Genomic DNA, 21,771 nt, shown 5'->3' with positions numbered 1-21,771 from the left:
TGATGTTGAAAAGAAGTGATAAAAGGGGACATCCTTGTCTTGTTCCTGATCTACTGGAAAAGCTTCAAATTTCTCACCCTTAAGTATGATGTTAGCTGTAGGCTTTCTGGAGAAATCTTTATCAGCGTATCTGTTACTAGTTTACTGAGAATTTTGATCATTAATAGATGTTGGAGCCACTCTGCCATATTTTTATGTGGATGCACTATAGGCCATTTTAATTTTTATAGCAATATAGACCATCTGATTGACAAACCTGTGGTTAATTCTTTGACATTTCCATCATTTTCTTAAAACTCAATTAAATGATAGTCATTGAGTGTTTTGCTGCCAGATAGTGAGTAAAAAGAAGTGAACAAGATGAAATACTCTTCCTTTCCTTATACAGCTTGCAGTCTATAAACAGATATAATATGGTAAGAGTAATTATGACAGAAATAGGTATTCTATGGAAACATATAGGCCAATCACCCAGACTTGTCTAGAGTTACAGTTAAGGTTGTTAGGAGCACTTTCAGAGGAAATAATATATAAACTTTCTTGTTCTTTAAATTCCCAAGTGAAAGTTGCTAAGTTAAAGGGAGGCCCGCTTTTGTGAGAATTTGGGACTTTAAGAGTTAGCTCCTGAGAGAAAAGAAAGTCTCTTTAAATTTTCCTATAAGGGTTTGAAACTGCTTTTGAATGTTCTAAAGAGATATCTTTGTGCCACTGAGGATAGTTTACTTAAAAAGCTGATGAGAAAATCTTATTAATTAAAGTGGCATCAAAAGACTATTGATCCTACAAAATGCTTAGTAACTGCTGGGCACGGTGGCCCACACCTGTATTCCCAGCACTTTGGGAGGCTGAAGCAGGTGGATTATCTGAGTTCAGGAGCTCTAGACCAGCCTGACCAACATGATGAAAAAAATTAGCTGGGAGTGGTGGCGGGCACCTGTGGTCCCAGCTACTTGGAAAGCTGAGGCAGGAGGACTGCTTGAACCCAGAAGGCGGAGGTTGCAGTAAGCGGAGATTGTGCCATTGCACTCCAGCCTGGACAACAAGAGTGAAACTTAAGTTTCAAAAAAAATAAAATGCTTAGTAACTATAAAAGAAAAAATTGGTATAATTTGCCTTTAATGAAAAAATTCTATTGCAAAATCTACCATTAAGAAAGTAAAAAGGTAAGCCAAAGGTTGGGAGACTAAATTATTAATACATATCTGACAAAAAAAATTTTATCCAGAATATATAAAAAACTTTTACAAATTAATAAGAACAGTAGAAAAATTAACAAAATATTTGAAGAGACTCTTCACAAAAGGATATCCAAATTGCCTTTAAACATATGAAAAATTGCTCACCATCATTACTCATCAGGGAAATACAAATTCAGAACACAGTCATACATGCTCTACATGCTAGAATAGCAAAGTGGAAAAAAATGGAATATATCAAAACGTTGGCAAAGAATTGGAGCAACAAAGTTTCTATGCTGCTGGTGGGACTGTAAAATTATACAACCACTTTAGAAGACCATTTACTAATATCTTCTAAAGCTGAACATTCATCTTCTAAAGCTGAACATTCATATACCCTGTGATACAGCTATTCCACTCTTAGGTTTATACAAACATATTTGTTCACATGTTCACTAAATGATGAACTGGAAAGTTCATAGCAGCACTATTGGTAGTATTAACGGTAAAAAAACCTGTTAACCACCCAATGCTTATCAACGCTACAATGGCACAAGTATGGTATTCACACAATGGAATATTATACATTTATGATAATGAGTGGTCTGATACTACACAGAACAATATGAAAGAATCTTACTTACATAGTAACATTAGGGCCAAAAACCAAACACAAAAAATATATACTGTGTGGCTCTGTTTTATGAAGAGCAAAATTAGGAATAAGAAGCGTGCATGGTAAAGAAAGGGAGGGAGCATAAGTGGAGCTTCTAGGTTTGATGGTAATGGTCTTTCTTGATCCAAGTGCATTTGCAGAGGTATGTTGAGTTTTTTAAACTATCTAGCTGTATGCTTTTGATTTATACAGTTTTTTTGGTTATATTTCAATAAAAAGTTTTTTTAAAGTCCTGATTTTAAGTATTGTAAGAAAACCATAATAAAGAGAAAAGCTACACAATCTAGGTTCCATTTTGTTAATCATTATACTTTAAGGTTAAAGAAGTATAAGAGTGGCTCACGCCTGTTATCCTAGCACTTTGGGAGCCCGAGGTGCATGGATCACCTGAGGTTAGGAGTTCAGGACCAGCCTGACCAACATGGTGAAATCCTGTCTCTGCTGAAAATAAAAAAAATTAGCTAGGCATGGTGGTGCATACCTGTAATCCCAGCTATTTGGGATGCTGAGGCAGGAGAATCACTTGAACCCAGGAGGCGGAGGTTGCAGTGAGCCAAGATTGCACCATTGCACTCCAGCCTGGGCAATAGAGTGAGACTCCATCTCAAAAAAAAAGTACAAGAATAGTCATAGTCATTAGTGTAGATGAAATATAAATGTCTTGAGAGGGCGTATTTTTAGTTTGAAGTGATAGAAATTTTAGAGTAATTGGACTTGACTGAGCTAGTATTATTTTCCTCTTATAGTAAAGCAGTGCTTTGAACTTCTAGGACATGCAACATGTTTTCAAGATCTGTTGAGTGATGTGGAATTTTGATGTTTGGGTATATCCACCCCACCACCAGGGGAAAAAAAAACCTTGGCAATAACAAAAAAATTGGAATTTTTGAAAATCAAGGACCGTAACATGGTTTTGGTTCTATTGTATATGACTGTGTAAAATATTAGATTTGGTTTTTGTCAATTATAACTCAGCATGACAAACTAGTTAGTACCTCTAAAAGGATGACTAGAAAAGGTTCTGGCCAGGGGTGCTGGCACACACCAGCACTTTGGAAGGCTGAGGTGGGAGGATCACTTGAGCTCAGGAGTTCGAGCCTGGGCAACATGGTGAAACCCCATCTCTTAAAAAAAAAAAAAAAAAAAAAAAAAATTAACCGGGTATGGTGACGTCTGCTTTTAGTCCCAGATACTCAGGATGCTGAAGTGGGAGGATCCTTTGAGCCTGGAAGGTCAAGGCTGCAGTGAACCAAGATCATTTGAGCCTGGAAGATTAAGGCTGCAGTGAACCGAGATAACACTACTACCCTCTAGCCTGGGCCACAGAGTGAGACCCTGTCTCAAAAAATGAAAAGGAAAAAAAAAGATTTTCTTTTTTAAATCACAAGTGACTTTTTGTTAAGAAAGATGATGAATTAGATCACCTGGGGTCGGGAGTTCAAGACCAGCCTGACCAACATGGAGAAACCTTCCCTCTACTAAAAATACGAAATTAGCTGGGCATGTTGGTACATGTCTGTAATCCTAGCTACTCAGGAGGTTGAGGCAGGAGAGTTGCTTGAACCCAGGAGGTGGAGGTTGTGGTGAGCTGTGATCGCGTCATTGCACTGCAGCCTGGGCAACAAGAGTGAAACTCCATCTCAAAAAATAAAAGAAAGAAAGATGATGAATTAAAAGCTTGTTATTAGTTCATTCTTACTCTCAGAGGAGGAAATATAAATAGCTGTTCTTGTTCTTAACCTCCCTTCTTATCAAGAGAATGTTCTATTTCTGTAGTACATGGTGACAGAAATACAACAGATAAACATGCCAATCATTACCTATTGTTCTTTTTTAACAGTCAAGTCCATCATCTCCAGAACCAGCTAGTCTTCCTGCAGAAGATATTAGTGCAAACTCCAATGGCCCAAAACCCACAGAAGTTGTCCTAGATGATGACAGAGAAGATCTTTTTGCAGGTAATTGTCATGTCTTTATTTTTTAATAATGGCCAATTGCAGTATATTTTCTATTAGATAGAAAATATTATCTAGAACAAAACTGAAATGCTGTGTAAAGTGTTAGTGGCAGCTCTTGTAACAACTTAGAAGGATGGGGAATTTCCAGTCACATCACTCTATGAAAAATGTGGACTGTCAAGAGAAGCAAAATGTGGTTCTTTCTGGATTTAAGCATTTGAAAATAAATTATTTATTATAGTTTGGGGGCAGTACTTCGATTCAAAAGATTAATGGTTGTGATACTCTGAGACATAGCAGTGATTGTACTTTTTTATTACTTAGAAGTTGTCACAAAGCAAAATTAAACTGTGAATTTAAAAATTATTCTGTAATCTTTATGTTTGAAAGCTGTTTTAATAAATTGCTGAACTATTTACTGTCTGTTCCATTTGACCCACTTTTAGGTGAATAATTTGATGCTTAAGGAATGTGTTTTTTATATAGGGGCAGGATGTGGTTTAATTCATCCTAACTTAAAAAAAGAAGGACTCTCTTAAACAATTATGTGCTTTAAAATTAAAATTAATGTTTTAATATTAAAAAGCAACATCTTCCTTAAAATTAGTGACATGAAAAGTGAAAATGGTAAATTTTATTTTCTGTGTTTTTTATAGCCTAATTTACCAGAACTGGCTTTCATTGAGTTAAAACTTAATATGGGTGGATTCTTCTGTGGCTCTTAAGCTTGAGATGTTCACGCTAAACATTTTTAATTTGTAAGATTGAGACTTCACACTAATCTGTGAGATATGCCTCCCTCAAACCTTGCTATACTATTGGCACATTATTCATCTCACATGAAAAAGAAAAAAAGATTAAAAAATTAATAATTATGTACTTAACTTTTATAGTGATTCAGTATTCAAACCGTTCTGTGTTTTTGTACAAATATGTTTGAAGATAAAAATCCTCCACAAAAATCCATTTAATTGCCAGCTTGATTCATTCCATGAGAAGTTGTCACTGCAGATTAATTCACATATTTTATTATGTTACAAAATTAAAAGTATGATACCAAATATCAGTCATGTTCTCTTTTTGAAATTTTAAGCCACCTAACAACATAGAATCAAAATCACAGTTAACCAGAGTTTTAGCATTTCAGTATTTGTTATTGTGTCCTTTCATTGACTTTTTTTCAGGCAATCTTTCAAAGTTGTTTCATGGTATTTGTATTTTAAGCTAAAAGATGACACAAGCTCTTTCTCTATTAAGCAGCTTCTTATCTAAAATTCTGTGTATTCTTTTAATAGTATAAGGTCATACATAGAGGTTTTAAATTATCCATTTTATTAAAGATTCCTTCACTCTATAATCTCAGAATTCTGTGTAGATGAATACATTTAAACCTTACTGTAACAGGAGAACTAGTGGCTCATGCCTGTAATCCCAGCACTTTAGGAGGCTGAGGTAGGTGGATCACCTGAGGTCAGGAGTTTGAGACCAGCTGGCCAACATAGTGAAACCCCACCTCTGCTAAAAATACAAAACATTAGCCAGGCATGGTGGCACATGCCTGTAATCCCAGCTACTTGGGAGTCTGAGACAAAGGAATCGCTTGAACCCAGGAAGTGAAGGTTACAGTTAGCCGAGATGGCACCTTGCACTCCAGCCTGTGGGACAAGAGCAAAACAGGACTGTGTTTGTGTGTGTTTGTGTACATGCAAAGTTTTTTTTTTTTTTTTAACAGTATGCACAGCTAGCTGATCAAAGAGTTAGCCAAATGAGGACCATACAGTGATATTTGCCCCTGAACTTGATTAGAAAAAAATTTTTAAAAAAATACAGGGTCTCTGTCACCCAAGCTGGGGCATAGTGGCACCATCATAGCTCATAGCAGCTTCGAACTCCTGGGCACAAACAATTCTCCCACCCCTGCTTCTCAAGTAGCTAAGACTATAGACATGTGCCACCATACTTGGCTAATTTATTCATGTTTTGTAGAGATGGGGTCTTGCTATGTTGCCCAGGCTGGTCTTGAACTCCTGGCCTCAAACAATCCTCCCACCTGGGCCTCCCAAAGTATTGGGATTACAGGTGTGAGCCATTGAGCCCAGCCAGAAAAATCGTTATAGTGTTTTATTCTACTTAGCAGTCTATACTAAATTCAGTGAATCAAATACGGTGAATGTTAGTGTTTGCTTAAAAAAGAGAGAGAGATGGGAACTAAGGAACAATAAACACAGTCATCTGTCTCCTGATTGAAGACCTAATCTGATCATTTTTGTGTGAGTGAATGAATGAATATTACACTTGGTTCTTATTCATAATACACTTTAGCAGTTGTAGCATTCCTCCTTCTATGGAGGAGTATGGGTCTAGAAAACTATAATAGAGAGCAGCATGTGTTACTGAGATGGTGAAAACTATTGTCCAGTAATAAGAAACCTGTACTTTGCTTCTCTTATACCAGAGGAGAAAATATAGATACTGCTCTATTGACATTGACATAATCGATTTATACTTGTCTCAAAGTATGTCTTGAAGAAAAAGTTAATTTTATAGTTAGCACCTATGAGATATCTTCCTGAACCTTTAAGTTTGCTTTAAATTAAACCTTGTGAATTTGTAATATGTTGGTTTACTTAAGCTAAAAGTGTCACGAAGAAGATTTAAGACAGATTATATATTAGTGTGTTGAATCTAAATCCTACAGTTTTTGAACGAAGCAGCCTGTTAGTGTAAGTAACACAAAACCCAGTATCAGTAAAGTAAAATGTGATTAAAAAGTTTAAGTGACTTTATCTGTACTGATTTCTCAATAAAGGTACCATCTCTCACGATATTTTGTCTATGAGTCTGTTGCCAAATAACAGTGCCTCTTTCAAATTCTGGGGTATTTGTTTTGTTTGGTGCTTCTTGTTTTACTTATTGTTGTAAAGATCTCATACCTCCTAGCTTTGATACACTACTTTTTTACTGTATCATATTCCTCATTGGTTTCATTTCTTTGCAAAAAGAGTAATGAATACCAGCAATCATCACAGCCTGAAGTTGCATATAAGCTTTTATTTTGTTATAACCTGTTTCAGCATCTATAGTCCATTTTCCCTCCTCTGGTTACCGTAGTTTGAAAGATTTTTAGTTATTGATCATTTTCACTTTTAATAGGAAACAGTAAAGAGATCTATACCAAATAAGGCTCTCATCAACATGAGATAATCAGTAAGAATAGCTTAATAAAATATTAACATGTGTAACCTTATTTCAGGTAAACATGCTATTATTGCTTTACCTTGAGGTATTAAAATTAGAATGGGTCACTGACTATCATTAACACCATCTAAGAATCTAAGAACCTCAGGTTAGAAACCACTGGTCTGATCCTGCGTTTTCCTTGAAGGCCTGTCTTCCTTTCATAGTATCAATTCTACAAATCAGCAAATTGTAGTTTACATTATGCCCACCAATTGTAATTTACCCTTTTCCTGGCTCTGCTTTTTGCATATGTCATTATTCCATTTTCGTGGAATTCTTCCCTCATTTTTTCTCTACCCATCTCAATCTTCTCAGCTCCATTTTATAAACTGTTCCTTATTTTTGTCTCCCGTCTCAACTCAAATTGTAGTGTTTGTTTGGTAGTTCGTATAGTAATTGAATTTCTTGTAACATTCTTTTCATTGTTTGCCTGGCTATTATTTAACTCTTTTATTATTATTTAACATCCCACATGTTTGTGTCTTGTTTTCCCCAACTAGATTATAAACTCTCTGAGAATAGGTATGATATTTTACTTTATTTGTGTTTTTCCATTATACTTAGCACAGTGTTACGCAGCCTGTAGATGTTCAGTTTATTGATTTGGTTTGATTTTTAAAAATTATTAGTACTAGATTTTTCAAGTAAGTGGGTATTTTAATTTAAAACCTAAATACCTGTTTGCTTTGTGTCACATGTGTGTGTCCAACTAATATCCAATAAGCTTTAGCAATTGATTGCTTTAGATTACTAACTTTGTGGGTTTTCCATAGCCAGTTTTTAATCCAAGTTGAAATACTTCTGGGCAGACTTCTGCCATAAAATTTTTGTTTATATGTATAAAATAATCATAATATTAGCGTGAATACATATTTGAAAGGTAAGTTACCACATATATGTTACAAATCCAAACACAAATGTGGAATCATTTACATCATTGCTTTTCTTTCAGCCTTATCCCTACCACTAGTGTAGATAATTAAGCTAACTTAATAGGATTCTTTCTAAAACTAACAAAGTTACAGTTGGTTTTAACTTTATGATAAAGGAAGGATGCATAAAATTCCTTTGTGACAATTATTTTTAAATGACATTTTCGATATTTGTGGGTAATATAAAAATATTTTTTTATAATCCATTAACTGCTATGTAGAATATGGGGGGTTTTGTTGCCAGTGTTCTTAACTAATTTGTTTAATCTATGTCTAGAAGCCACAGAAGAAGTTTCTTTGGACAGCCCTGAAAGGGAACCTATCCTCTCCTCGGAACCTTCTCCTGCAGTCACACCTGTCACTCCTACTACACTCATTGCTCCTAGAATTGAATCAAAGAGTATGTCTGCTCCCGTGATCTTTGATAGATCCAGGGAAGAGGTACAGGAAAGTGTATTCTAAATTAATATGTAAATATATACGTTTCCCCCCCCCACCCAACATCACTCTCCTGTTAGTCATTTCTAATCAAAGCCTTTCAGACATTTTGGGAAAAGAACATTGAACTAAGTAAGTTATGGGATCTGGCTTCTAATTTTATCTCCCCCATTCTACCCAGTGACCTGGGCATATCATCTACCTTCTTAAGTTGAAGGAGTTTGTCATTTCTGACTTTATGATGATAGTTTGTGGTTCCCCAGGTTCATCTGTTGGTCAGATGGTATATAAAAGTGCTTTGAAAATGGTTAATCACAGAAAAGTGGTATTTTGAGTAAATTTATTTGATAAAATTTTCAATAAATACTGTTAATACTTAAAGGTTGCTGTTGAAAAAGAAGGGGAAATATATATCAGTTAAAGGTACATTCTCTTAATTTGGCAGTAATTTCTGACAAGGTGAATTTGGAAAAGAAAAATTATGTGGAGATTATTTTAATGGCAGTTATATATTTAAAAGTTATTCATGGAAATATGTCATTAAGATGACCATAATTTAGTAACAACCACACACAAAAAAATGAATAATCTCACAAACATAATATTAAGGGAAAGAAGTAAGACATAGAAGAATACTATATTATTATAATATATAAACTTTAAAAGCAGGTATAACTAAGGTACGATGTTGGATGTCTGGGACGTGGTTATGTTGGCAGGTAAAGAATGTAGGTACGGTGGCTCATGCCTGTAATCTCAGCACTTTGGGAGGCCAAGGCGGGCAGATCACAAGGTCAGGTGTTCGAGACCAGCCTGACCAACATGGTGAAACCCCGTCTCTACTAAAAATACAAAAATTAGCTGGGCATGGTGGCTTATGCCTATAATACCAGCTACTCGGGAGACTGAGGCAGGAGAATTGCTTGAACCCAGGAAGCAGAGATTGCAGTGAGCCGAGATCATGCCACTGAACTGCAGTCTGAGAGACAGAGTGAGACTCTGTCTCAAAAAAAAAGAATGGGTTGTAACTGGAGGGGAAGCATAAGAGGGCCTCCTGGGCTGTAGTGATGATGCTTATTTCTGATCTAGGTTCTGGTTACAAAGATGTGTTCACTTTGTGAAGGTTTATTGAACTGTACACTTAGAATTTATATACTTTTTATATAATGATTTTTCAAAGTTTTACTTTAAAAATATCTAAGAAGACAACCTTGAAATAAAATAAGTATGGTTAGAAACACTTTCTTTTTTTTTTTTTTTTTTTTTTTTTTTAGAGACGGAGTTTCACTCATGTTACCCAGGCTGGAGTGCAATGGCGCAATCTCGGCTCACCACAACCTCCACCTCCTGGGTTCAGGCAATTCTCCTGTCTCAGCCTCCTGAGTAGCTGGGATTACAGGCACACACCACCATGCTCAGCTAATTTTTTGTATTTTTAGTAGAGACGGGGTTTCACCATGTTGACCAGGATGGTCTCGATCTCTTGACCTCGTGATCCACCCGCCTCGGCCTCCCAAAGTGCTGGGATTACAGGCTTGAGCCACCGCGCCCAGCCAGAAACACTTTTCATTTAGAGAGTGTTAGGCTATTAATAATTGCTTTCAAAAATTCACAAAATTGAATAATCTCTTAGCTTTCTGCTTGAGAATAATGAAGCTTTCCTGCAGAGCTACTGTTTGGATTGTTTATTTATAATGGCATTTGCAAGGGCTTCTATGAAGTCTGATAGGGTTATCATTTTTCCCACTTACTGCTTTTTCAATGAGGTGTATAGTGCTTTCCTTGGCTTCCAGAAGAACATTTGTTTATTAGATAATTAGAGAAATCTTGATGCTAAAGTTGCTTTTCAGTATAATCACTTATGCTGGTTTGTAAGGTTCTGCTGGTGAAAGTAGTGACTACCTACCTCCTTGTTTTTAAAGAGTAGAGATACAATTTAGAAAAATGCTAGTATTAAAATTAATTAAGGTCGTAATTTTTAAATCTGAATCTGAAGATGCAGTGTATAGAACAAAAAATTCCACAATATTTGTACAAAAAGGCTAAAACATTTTTTCTACATCTGAGGAATTATAAAAACACAAGATTTTGGGCCAGTCACAGTGGCTCACGCCTATAATCCCAGCACTTTGGGAGGCCAAGGCAGGCAGATCACCTGAGGTCAGGAGTTCGAAACCATCCTGGCCAACATAGTGAAACCTCGTCTCTACTAAAAATACAAAAATCACCCAGGTGTGGTGGCAGACACCTGTAATCCCAGCTACTTGGGAGGCTGAGGCATGAGAATTGCTTAAACTCGGGAGGCGGAGATTACAGTGAGCTGAGGTTGAGCCACAGCACCTGGGCAAGAGTGAGACTGTGTCTTTAAAAAAAAAATTGTTACTTCTCCAAATGGTCTTCTGTGTGTGTGTGTGTGTGTGTGTGTGTGTGTGTGTGTGTGTGTATTTTATTTACAAAGTCAAGAAATGTGAAAGTTTTCATTGTCTTTCAGAAATGAAGTGCTGAGTGGCTAAATTATTTGTTGTGACAGTGACTCTTACAGAAAATAGATGATAAAAATTAGTTTAATATCATGACAATAAATTATAATATTTAATGCCAAAAAAATTATACTTTCTAGATTGAAGAAGAAGCAAATGGAGATATTTTTGACATAGAAATTGGTGTATCAGATCCAGAGAAAGTCGGTGAGTCAATATTTATTGTATTTTGTATTCACTTTTTATTAATTTGGTGGTTTTGTACTGTTTTTCTTAATACATCAGTATAGTATTAAATGATTTTTATTTTTATGCATGTGATTTTAATAGCAGTGTTTGACTTTTTTTGTAGGTGATGGCATGAATGCCTATATGGCATATAGAGTAACAACAAAGGTGAGCTTCTGTGCTTTTAAAAAAAATATTGAGCCCTCACTATGTGTAGTATGAGGATATGGCTATGATTAAGGTAGAAGTGATCCCTGTCTTTATAAAGGTTACCACATAATAAAGATTGCCAAGAAGTGATTACAACGAGTTGTAAGTAGTTTGATATGTAGAGTGTTCAGTGAGAGTATGCAGGATGGGACCTAATTTATACCTCAGGATGCCTAAGCCAAGACGTAGGTGTGGGAAATGATAGGGGAGGAGAGGGGGAAGAAGAAGAATGCGTGTTCCAGGTGAGGAATTTGCTTGTGCAAAAGCCAAAAGTCAAGAAAGCATTATGCTTTCTAGAATCTCTAAGAAGTGATGCAAGATTGAATTGTTTGGCAGTAAGCCTTTGTCTATAATGAGCAGCCACATTTTAAGGAGTTTGGCGTCATCCCAAGTATAATGGAGAGCCATTAAAGAAGTTCAAAGCTTCCACAGGAGGCCTACACGCTGCTGCTTGTGCTGCCGCCATGTCTCTAGTGATCCCTGAAAAGTTCCAGCATATTTTGCAAGTACTCAACACCAACATCGATGTGCGGTAGAAAATAGCTTTTGCCATCACTGCCATTAAGGGTGTGGGCTGAAGATACGCTCATGTGGTGTTGAAGAAAGCAGACATTAACCTCACCAAGAGGGCGGGACAACTCACTGAGGATGAGGTGGAACATGTGATCACCATTGTGCAGAATCCACGCCAGTACAAGATCCCAGACTTGTTCTTGAACAGACAAAAGGATGTAAAGGATGGAAAATATAGCCAGGTCCTTGCCAGTGGTCTGGACAACAAGCTCCGTGAAGACCTGGAACGACTGAAGAAGATTCTGGCCCATAGAGGGCTTCGCCACTTCTGGGACCTTCGTGTCCGAGGCCAGCACACCAAGACCACTGGATGCCATGGCTGTATCCAAGAAGAAATAAGTCTTTAGGCCTTGTCTGTTAATAAATAGTTTATATACCCAAAAAAAAATAAAAGAGTGTGGCACAATTAGGTTTTTGTTTTAGAAAGATTTCTTTGGCCTCAGCGTGAATTGGCAGGGTCAAAATAGAGAACAGAATTTCCAGTTAAAAGGACACTGTAATGATTAAAGGATTGTAGACCTTCAAATCTTAAAAGAGAGTGTCTTTCACAGCAATTCTAGCTATGAGCTGTAATACTTTATATTAAGAAAATGGTCCTGGAGATGAGCAAAATAACTGGCTTCTTGAGTTAATGTAGGAGGTAGAATTGACAGGACTTGGATATAAGGGGTGAGGAAGGAGAGGGATGCCTGTTACTGACTAGAGGGACTTTGCAACTGTGAGAGTTATCCACGGAGAAAGGCAACACAGGCAGGAACATAGTGAGAGTAGGGATGACAGTTGTTAATTCATAGGGTAAATATTCATTAAACACCTACCATGGTGTCAAGCTTTATTGCAAGCACTAGGTTATAGTAGTAAACAATACAGACAAGGGTGGTGTCTTATAGAACTTGTGTTTCAGCAGGGGGAAGTATGGTGAGTTTGAAATGCCAATGAGATTTAAGTGGAGAGGTATTTGGATATATTGGACTGAAGCTTTCAAAGATATCTGGCCCCAATGTAAATATTTAAGAATTTTTAGCATAGAGTGTGAATAAGATCAGTTAAGATAAAATAATGCAAATACTTTTTTGTCCTATTAAGTTTCTGTAAAATACATCTATGATTTATATTTTTTTAGTTTAAAATCTCTATACCACACTAATTAGATACTCTGCATTCTTTTGCAAGGTAGATATATGTGTGTGCTCACAATTATGTATAACATTAACTGGTGAAATAGTGCTTACTATTCAAAACTTGAAATACTTCTTCACTTGTAGACATCTCTTTCCATGTTCAGTAAGAGTGAATTTTCAGTGAAAAGAAGATTCAGCGACTTTCTTGGTTTGCACAGCAAATTGGCAAGCAAGTATTTACACATTGGTTATATTGTGCCACCAGCTCCAGAAAAGAGTATAGTAGGTAAGCACAAATTTTCAAAAATTAATTTTTGTTACTGTTACTAGTTCAGTTTTAACTGTATGGATTTGTGGATTTCATAATCATTCACTGATTATGAGACATTTTATAATGTGTAGAGATAATTGAATTTAAATGTTTCATTTATACTAATCATGCATGGATTGAAGAATGTATAGATAATAGTTTTATTTTCTAATACCTGAGGATTTTTATTTAAGTAATACAATAATGTTAAATATTGGGTTAAACCAGGTATGGTGGCTCACACCTGTAATCTCAGCACTTTGAGAGGCCAAGGTGGGACGATCACTTGAGGTTAGGAGTTTGAGACCAGCCTGGCCAACATGGTAAAACTCCTGTCTCTAGTAAAATACAAAAATTGGCCAGGCATGGTGACACATGCCAGTAATGCCAGCTACTCAGGGGACTGAGGCAGTAGAATCACTTGAACTCAGGAGGCAGAGGTTGCAGTGAGCTGAGATCATGCCACTGCACTCCAGCATGGGTAACAGAGTGAGAATCTGTCTCAAAAAAAAAAAAAAATATTGGGTTGAAATTTACCAAGTTAAAAGCAGTTTGAAACCCTAACCTTTCAGGTCATTAGATTACTGTTTTACTGAATGACAATCAGATAATACTTAATATTATTAATATGTTAACATTTTTCCAAGGGATGGAGGTGTTTAACTAACCTCAGGTATACACTAACCTTGGCTCATATAAGAACTGTTTAAACTCATCTTAGCTCACTTTGTACCTCAATTTAAAGTTTAAAAACATTTCTACTTCTATAAGCAATAAAGATTTAGTTAAGAAAATGCAGAAAACTACAAAAGAGGAGGATACTTCTATAGTCCCACCATTAAAAGACATCTGTCGTCTCTCAAAATTTTGTAGTATTTTATTCAACGCTTTTTCAGTCGTAGGTTTTTATTTACCTTTTCCTTTTTTTTTCCTTTAATTTTCTTCTCTGTATTGTTCACAATTTTAGTACATGTGCTGCTGAAGTGAGCACTACCATTACTTTTATTTATACTTAGATTAATCTGAAAGTTTTTTCTTTTTTTCTTTTTCTTTTTTGAGACAAAGTCTTACTCTGTTGCCCAGGCTGGAGTACAAGTGGCTTGATCTTGGCTCACTGCAACCTCTGCCTCCCAGGTTCAAGTGATTCTCCTGTCTCAGCCTCCTGAGTAGCTGGGATTATAGGCACATGCCACCACACACAGCTAATTTTTGTATTTTTAGTAGAGATGACGTTTCATCATGTTGGCCAGGCTGGTCTTGAACCCCCAACCTCAGGTGATCCTCTTGCCTTGACAGCGCTCCTCCTACCTCAGCCTCCCAAAGTGCTGGGATTACAGGAGTGAGCCACCTCGCTTGGCCAATCTGAAAGATTTTTTTTTTTTTTTTTTTTTTTTTTTGACGGAGTCTCGCTCCATTACTGCTGGAGTGCAGTGGCACAATCTTGGCTCATTGCAACTTCCACTTCCCCTCCCTCCCTGGGTTCAAGCAATTCAGCCTCCCATGTAGCTGGGACTATAGGCATGTGCTAATTTTTGCATTTTGAGTAGAGACAGGGTTTCACCATGTTGGCTAGGGTGGTGTCCATCTCTTGACCTCATGATCTGCCTGCCTCGGCCCCCCAAAGTGCTGGGATTATAGGTGTGAGCCATGACACCTGGCATGAAAGATTTTTAAAATGAATTCTGCTAGCTGTGCACTGTGGCTCATGGCTGTAATCCCAGCACTTTGGGAGGCCGAGATAGGCAGATCACCTGAGATCAGGAGTTTGAGACCAGCCTGGCCAACATAGTGAAACACCTGCTGTCTCTACAAAAATACAAAAATTAGCCAAGCATAGTGGCTGAAGCCTGTAACCCAGCTACTGGGAGGCTGAGGCCAGAGAATCACTTGAACCGGGAGGTGGAAGTTGCAGTGAGCTAAGATTGTGCCATTGCACTCCAGGCTGGGCAACCGAAAAAGATTCCGTACCAAAAAAAAAAATTTTTTTTTTTCTGATTTTTTTTTTTTTTTTTTTTCCCCCACAAGCTGGTCTCAAACTCCTAGCCCCAACCAGTCCTCCTGCCTGGCCTCCCAAAGGGGTGGGATTACAGACCGGAGCCGTCATGCTCAGCCAAATTTTGCGGATTTTTAAATTATTGTTTTTACCTTTTTAAACATTAGGTTTAAAAAGCAATGTTACTCGTACCTGTTATGGTTTCAACACCTAACGTATTTATATGCATTTGTTATATTCTTTTTTTTATAATTCAAAAATTGCGCTGAGTGGTTCTTTAACTTTTTGGTCTTTCAAGACCTTTTTTGTGTTCTTAAAATTTATTGAGCACCCTAAAGAGTTTTTGCTTATGTGGGCTGTATTTATGGACAATTCCTTTGAAAACGTATTTTTAATAATTCATTTAAAAATAACAATAAATTTATTATGTGTGAAACATTTTGTGAAATAAATGCTGTAAGACAAATTTAATGATGAGAGTGTCTTGCTTTCTTTTATTCTACCTTTTTGGAAATCTTTTTAATTTCTGGCTTAATAGAGGATAATTGTATTCTTGTATCTGCTTCTGTACTCAATTTGTTTTGAAATAACACATCATATTACCTTTGTAAAACTACACTGAACATTCATGAAATAATGCGAGTAAAAAAAAAAACAAATAGCTTAATATTATGAAATAGACTTTGTGCCCACCCACCTACCTCCCTTAAGGGTCTCTGAATCCCCCCTAGGATTATTAACGTCTTTTTTTGACTTCATCATGCAACATTTTTACATACCAAAAGAGGTAAAACAATATATTATTTTATCTCATTTTGATAGCTGTATATGCTAGTTAATCCTTACATGTTGACCAAAAAACTTAAAAACTAAATTTTCATGCCTAAGATCATGTTTCCAACTGATTTTCTGCCTTAATAATCTTCAGCATTCCATGAATTATTGCAATATAATAAATACCGCATGTAAATTCAAAGTAGAAGTTAGAAACTAAATCCTAAGAGCATCCTTTTCTATTACTGATTCTGACTGGCTCCAGATGTTAATAGGGGACAGTGACACAGTTATGTTTATGTTAAATGACCAAGCTAGCCTGTTACAAAACTATCCATTAAAGCAGTGGTCCCCAACCTTTTTAGCACCAGGAACAGGTTTCATGGAAGACAATTTTTCTACAGATGGGGTTGGGGTAGGGCATGGATTCAGGATGAAACTGTTCCACCTCAGATCATCAGGCACTGTATTCTCATGAGGAGCACACAACCTAGATCCCTTACATGCCCAGTTCATAGGGTTCACACTCGTATGAGAGTCTAATGCCACTGCTGATATGACAGGAAGCATAGCTCATCTCCTGCTGTGTAGCCCACTTCCTAACAGGTCATGGACCAGTACTGGTTCATGACCTAGGGTTTGGGGACTCCTGGGTTAAAGCATAGGAATAACTAACATTCACTGAATGCTTACTGTGCTAATGTACTGTGTTAAGTACTTTATGTGCATATGTGCATTCTATCAGTTGATCCTCACAACAAGTTTATGAGGTTAACTTATTATCTTTATTTAATGGGCAAGGAAACAAAGGTTAATCAAGGTTATGTAACGTGCCCCAAGTCATTGAACTAAGTGACAGAGCTGATCTTTGAATGTAGGCTATCTCCAGACCCTTTACTTTTAATCACTCTGAATATTCTTCTATTCTGTATCCTAATTTCATTATGGTTATTTCAATACAATTATAGTTTGCTTGAATTTTTTAGCTGAAATGGAAAACTTTTCAATTTTTAAAAATAACATAATGCTATGTTATTGTAGAGTAATCTAAAATACACTTAAGTCTGGTCAACATAGTAAGACCCCATCTCTACAAAAAAAATTGACAGATTAGCTGGGCATGGTGACATGCACCTGTGGCCCTAGCTACTCAGGAGGCAGAGGTAAGAGAATCCTTTGAGCTGAGGAGTTTGAGGCTGCAGTAAACTATGATCAAGCCAGTGCACTCCAGCCTGGTTATAAGAGCAAGAACAAAATTTATTTTGTTCTTGTAGTAGCTGGGACTACAGGTATGCCACCATGCCCAGCTAATTTTTTATTTTTTAGAGATAGGATCTCACTGTATTGCCCAGGCTAGTCTCAAATTCCTGGGCTTAAACCATTCCCCCTGCCCTGCAGGTTTGGTTCAGTCCCAAACTGTTGAAATTACAAGAATGAGCCACCAAACCCAACTGGAACAAATTTAATGTGGATTAAATTGTTTAAAACTTATAAATATACACCACCATTCCAAAAAGGATTTCAGGCAACTATATGTAATACAGTTTATATAGAGAGAAATTATCAGGAAAAATAAATGTAGTCAAATAGGAATATGAAGCCAAGCAAAACAGTTTCCTCCAAGTATGGTAAAGTCTTGAACAGTTATTAAAGGTGGGTGACAACTTGATCTTTGAACTTCTAATTACATAGCTGGTGGTTTTCAAGTAACTTACACTTACAGCCGAGGGGTATGGAAAAAGAGTCGTACTTCTCTTTCCTGGGAAGCTTTATAACTGCCACTGAAGGGAGAAGAGCGTTCATGAACACATAACTGTTACTACTTTGGTAGGACCCTAGTTGACTTAAGAACACTATTTCATGTAAACTGTTAGAAAAGAACAACAAAGTTGAAAAGTATTAAAAGTTAACTGGTTAGGATAGGTTGTTTGGTTTTTTTTTTTATTTTATTGGTCACTATGTCCCTTAACAATTACTTCTAAAAAGTAGAGTAGATAGAAGGTCTTTAACTTCAGTGAAGAATTACCCAATGGTGAAATTTTTTTCAGGAAAATAGTTTGTGAAACAATTCACATCCCATATCCAGTAGTTCAGTCAGAGGTAATTTTAGGTGTCTAAGTTTTCCTTTTCAAGCCACTGTATTTCATTGGAATTTTGTTAAACAAAACATTATTAGGTGATAATTAATGTAACAAACTAAAGATGTACCAAACTGAAAAATTGTATGGTTTTATATAACCCATTTTTAAAAGGCTTTATTGGAATATAAATTATATACCATATTATATCCATTTAAAGTGTCTAGGTCGGGTGTGGTGGCACATGCCTGTAATCCCAGCACTTTGGGAGGCTGAGGTAGTCGGATTGCTTGAGCACAGGGGTATGAGACCAGCCTAGGCAACATAGCAAAACCTTGTCTCTACAAAGAATTAGCTGGGTGTAGTGGCGTGTGCCGGTGGTCCCAGCTACTCAGGAAGCTGAAGTAGAAGGACTGCTTGAGCCTGGGATATTGAGTCTGCAGTGAGCCATGATTATGCCACTGCACTCCAGCCTAGGTGACAGGGAGAGACCGTGTTTTGAAGAAGAAAAATAAATGGTATCCAATGTACTGGCTTTTAATATATTAGGAGTTGTAAATACATTACCACAGTCAATTTTAGAGTATTTATATTACCCCAAAAAGGAATCCGGGATCCCTTAGCCATCATCCCCTAATGTCCTTATTCTCCCCAGCCTCAGGCAAGCACTAATGTGCTTTCTTTCTCTAGAGATTTACCTATTCTTGACATTTCATGTAAAGGGGATCATACAATAGATTATTTTTTTGTGACAAATTTCTTCCACTTAGCATCATATTTTCAGGGTTCTTTCATATTGTAGCATATATCAGTATTTTGTTTCCGCAGAAGACATTTTTGAAAGGGAAAAAAACGGGGGAATAAAAGAGAAAAATCTGGAGTCTAAAATTTAAATCGCCCATACAGAAATAATTAACATGACTTATTTTTTAAATCTGAAGTTGTAAATGACTGTGAAAGAGCTTTTTCTTTCATCCATTATAAAACCAGCTATGATAAGTAAACAAGAATATGCTCGGCCAGGCGCGGTGGCTCACGCCTGTAATCTCAGCACTTTGGGAGACTGAGGCGGGTGATCACAAGGTCAAGAGATCGAGACCATCCTGGTCAACACGGTGAAACCTCGTCTCTACTAAAAACTACAAAAAATTAGCTGGGCATGGTGGCGCGTGCCTGTAATCCCAGCTACTCAGGAGGCTGAGACAGGAGAATTGCCTGAACCCAGGAGGCGGAGGTTGCGGTGAGCCAAGATCGCGCCATTGCACTCCAGCCTGGGTAACAAGAGTGAAACTCCATCTCAAAAAAAAAAAAAAAAGAACATGCTCTTAGAGTCTGCAGGAGGGAAAACATAACAAATTCATGGATTACATTTACTTTTATTTTTGTCATCCTAAAGTAAAGAATTTTAATTATTGCTCATAAGAAATGAAAATGTTAATTGAACTTAAACTTATTGATTTGAAATCCCATTATGTATATTGGGTTGGAAACACATTTTAATTTACCCAGAGTGTAAAATACAACAGATAAGGGATCTTTTTGGTGTAAGCTTTTCTGTAAACAAAAGCAGTATGGGTCAGAAAACTAAAGATTTTATCTGTTTTCTCATTTTTTTTTTCTTTTTTCTACAAGAACTCCTGTACATCTCTCATGTTTTAAGTATTTACCAAGTAAAGATGTTAACACATCATGAGATTTAATTCCTCAAAATGTTTTTGCTTCTTAAATAAGATACCAGTTACAAGTTTAGGGCTTTGTTTGTTAAGTTCAAATTTTGAGTATATTTTAAATTGTCAAGAAATGATTATAGTAGACTTTCACAGCAATAGAAAGTCATCATGAATCTCATTCAACTTCTTCAAAGGGATGACCAAGGTCAAAGTGGGTAAAGAAGACTCATCATCCACTGAATTTGTAGAAAAACGGAGAGCAGCTCTTGAAAGGTAATTCTAGACTGCTATACTTTATTACTGTCATGTTTGTACTTTACTTTAAATGTAATTCCATTATATGGCACAACTGTGTTTTAATGATTGCATTTTTTCCAAAGTACCACTTGATGGCTCTTAAAACTTATTTAAACTTTTTCAAGAAAATTACTTCTTTCAAGAAAATACTGTATATTTGTTCTATTTTTATTAATTATTAGTAGTCTAACAAAATAACACCTGTTTTTCTATTATATGTTACAAGCAGGAGCATTTTATAGAAAACATATAAAGACATGAATTAGTTGGGGATAGAATTATATCATAGGTAGTCACCAAGAGTACTAAGAAACTGCTAAACTTGGGAAACATGGAAATTGTGAATGGGAAGAAAGATAAAAATACGTGAATAAAAATAATCCACTTTGGTATTATTTAGGTTTCTAAGAAGTTATACCACGTTCATGTACTGTGTTGGATGGTATAGCTAATTATAGGTCATCTAGTTTTTCTGATGAGTTACTTGGTAAGAACATTATTAAATACAATGAGAAGTACAGTTTGTACCTGCTCATTTTTGTATACTTGATTTTCACTTAAATGTACAAAAGTATTAGTCTTTGCTTGAGTTGACTGTATACAGTTGGCCCTCCATATCTGTGGGTTCCTCATTTGTGCATTCAACTAGCTGTGGATGGAAAATGCTTGAAAAAAATAATTACATCTGTACTAAACATGCACATATGTTTTTGGTCATTATTGTCTAAACAATACAGTTTAAGAACTGTTCTCATAGTATTTTCATTATGTTAAGTATTGTAAGTAGTCTAGAAGTGACTTAAAGCATAAGAGTATGTGCATAGGTTATTATGTGAACACTACACCATCTTATATCAGGAATTTGAACATTTGCAGATTTTGGTATCCGTAGGATGTCCTGGAACCCATCCCCTACTGATAACGAGGGACTATACTTAAAGACTAAAATATATGCTCTGTTTTCCTTTAGAGTACTTGACTCTACACATTTCCTATAGCTTTGAAGACTTATCTTCATTGAGGCAGACTAAAAGGAGAATGGATGGGAGGATGGGAAGAATCCCACTTTCATAATCTTAAAAATTTATTCTTGAAAAAATGAGAAAACAAATTTAAATAATCTTAAATCCTAGCATTTAAGATACAAGTTGGTAGTTACCTTGGCTTGAAACTTTCTAATTTCATTGTTTGTTCTTTATTTTCCTTTATTTTTTTTCTTTTTATAAAGTTTTATTGGAACACAGCCACGTTCATTCACTTATGTATTGTCTATTTTTGTGTTTTTTCGAGACGAGACACTCGGCTAATTTTGTATTTTTAGTAGACACGATGTTTCTCCATGTTGGGCAGGCTGGTCTCCCAACTTCTGACCTCAGGTATCTACCTGCCTCAGTCTCCCAAAGTGCTGAGATTACCAGCGTGAGCCACCTCACCCGGCCCCCTGTTCTTTATTTTTCTCTGGCTTAAAATCAATGGTTAGGGCGGGTAGGACAGGTGTTGGGGATGGTATCTATTTCTCTAGGTCACAATTTTTTTTTTTATAATTTGTGAAAAACTATTTCAAGGCAACTTATTTCTGGTTTTCAGTAATAAATTGTTTAAATTTTAAGACAAA

General features: G+C 36.3%; 1 protein-coding gene and 2 pseudogenes across 3 annotated transcripts in view; all 3 read left to right on the top strand.

Moving 5' to 3' along the window:
* SNX2 (sorting nexin 2) overlaps positions 1–21,771 on the top strand; it is a 55,873-nt gene that overhangs the window by 9,550 nt on the left and 24,552 nt on the right. For both annotated transcript variants that reach the window (XM_032269187.1, XM_032269110.1), the window contains exons 2-7: positions 3,695–3,812; positions 8,262–8,425; positions 11,043–11,109; positions 11,255–11,298; positions 13,179–13,320; positions 20,054–20,132. In XM_032269187.1, the coding sequence (XP_032125078.1) occupies positions 3,695–3,812; positions 8,262–8,425; positions 11,043–11,109; positions 11,255–11,298; positions 13,179–13,320; positions 20,054–20,132 (614 nt within the window). The remainder of the gene's footprint in view (positions 1–3,694; positions 3,813–8,261; positions 8,426–11,042; positions 11,110–11,254; positions 11,299–13,178; positions 13,321–20,053; positions 20,133–21,771) is intronic.
* On the top strand, positions 4,519–4,652 carry LOC116554578 (annotated as a pseudogene).
* Positions 11,305–12,301, top strand: LOC116543589 (annotated as a pseudogene). Its single transcript, XR_004265632.1, has one exon. The product of XR_004265632.1 is annotated as a 40S ribosomal protein S18 pseudogene (transcript).

This window comes from Sapajus apella, unplaced genomic scaffold (assembly GCF_009761245.1).
Source record: "Sapajus apella isolate SASKATOON/1434 unplaced genomic scaffold, GSC_monkey_1.0 scaffold1, whole genome shotgun sequence".
In the NCBI taxonomy this organism is placed as follows: domain Eukaryota; kingdom Metazoa; phylum Chordata; class Mammalia; order Primates; family Cebidae; genus Sapajus; species Sapajus apella.
Note: the sequence above shows the minus strand (reverse complement) of the source record. Positions and strands in the feature narration are given on the sequence as shown.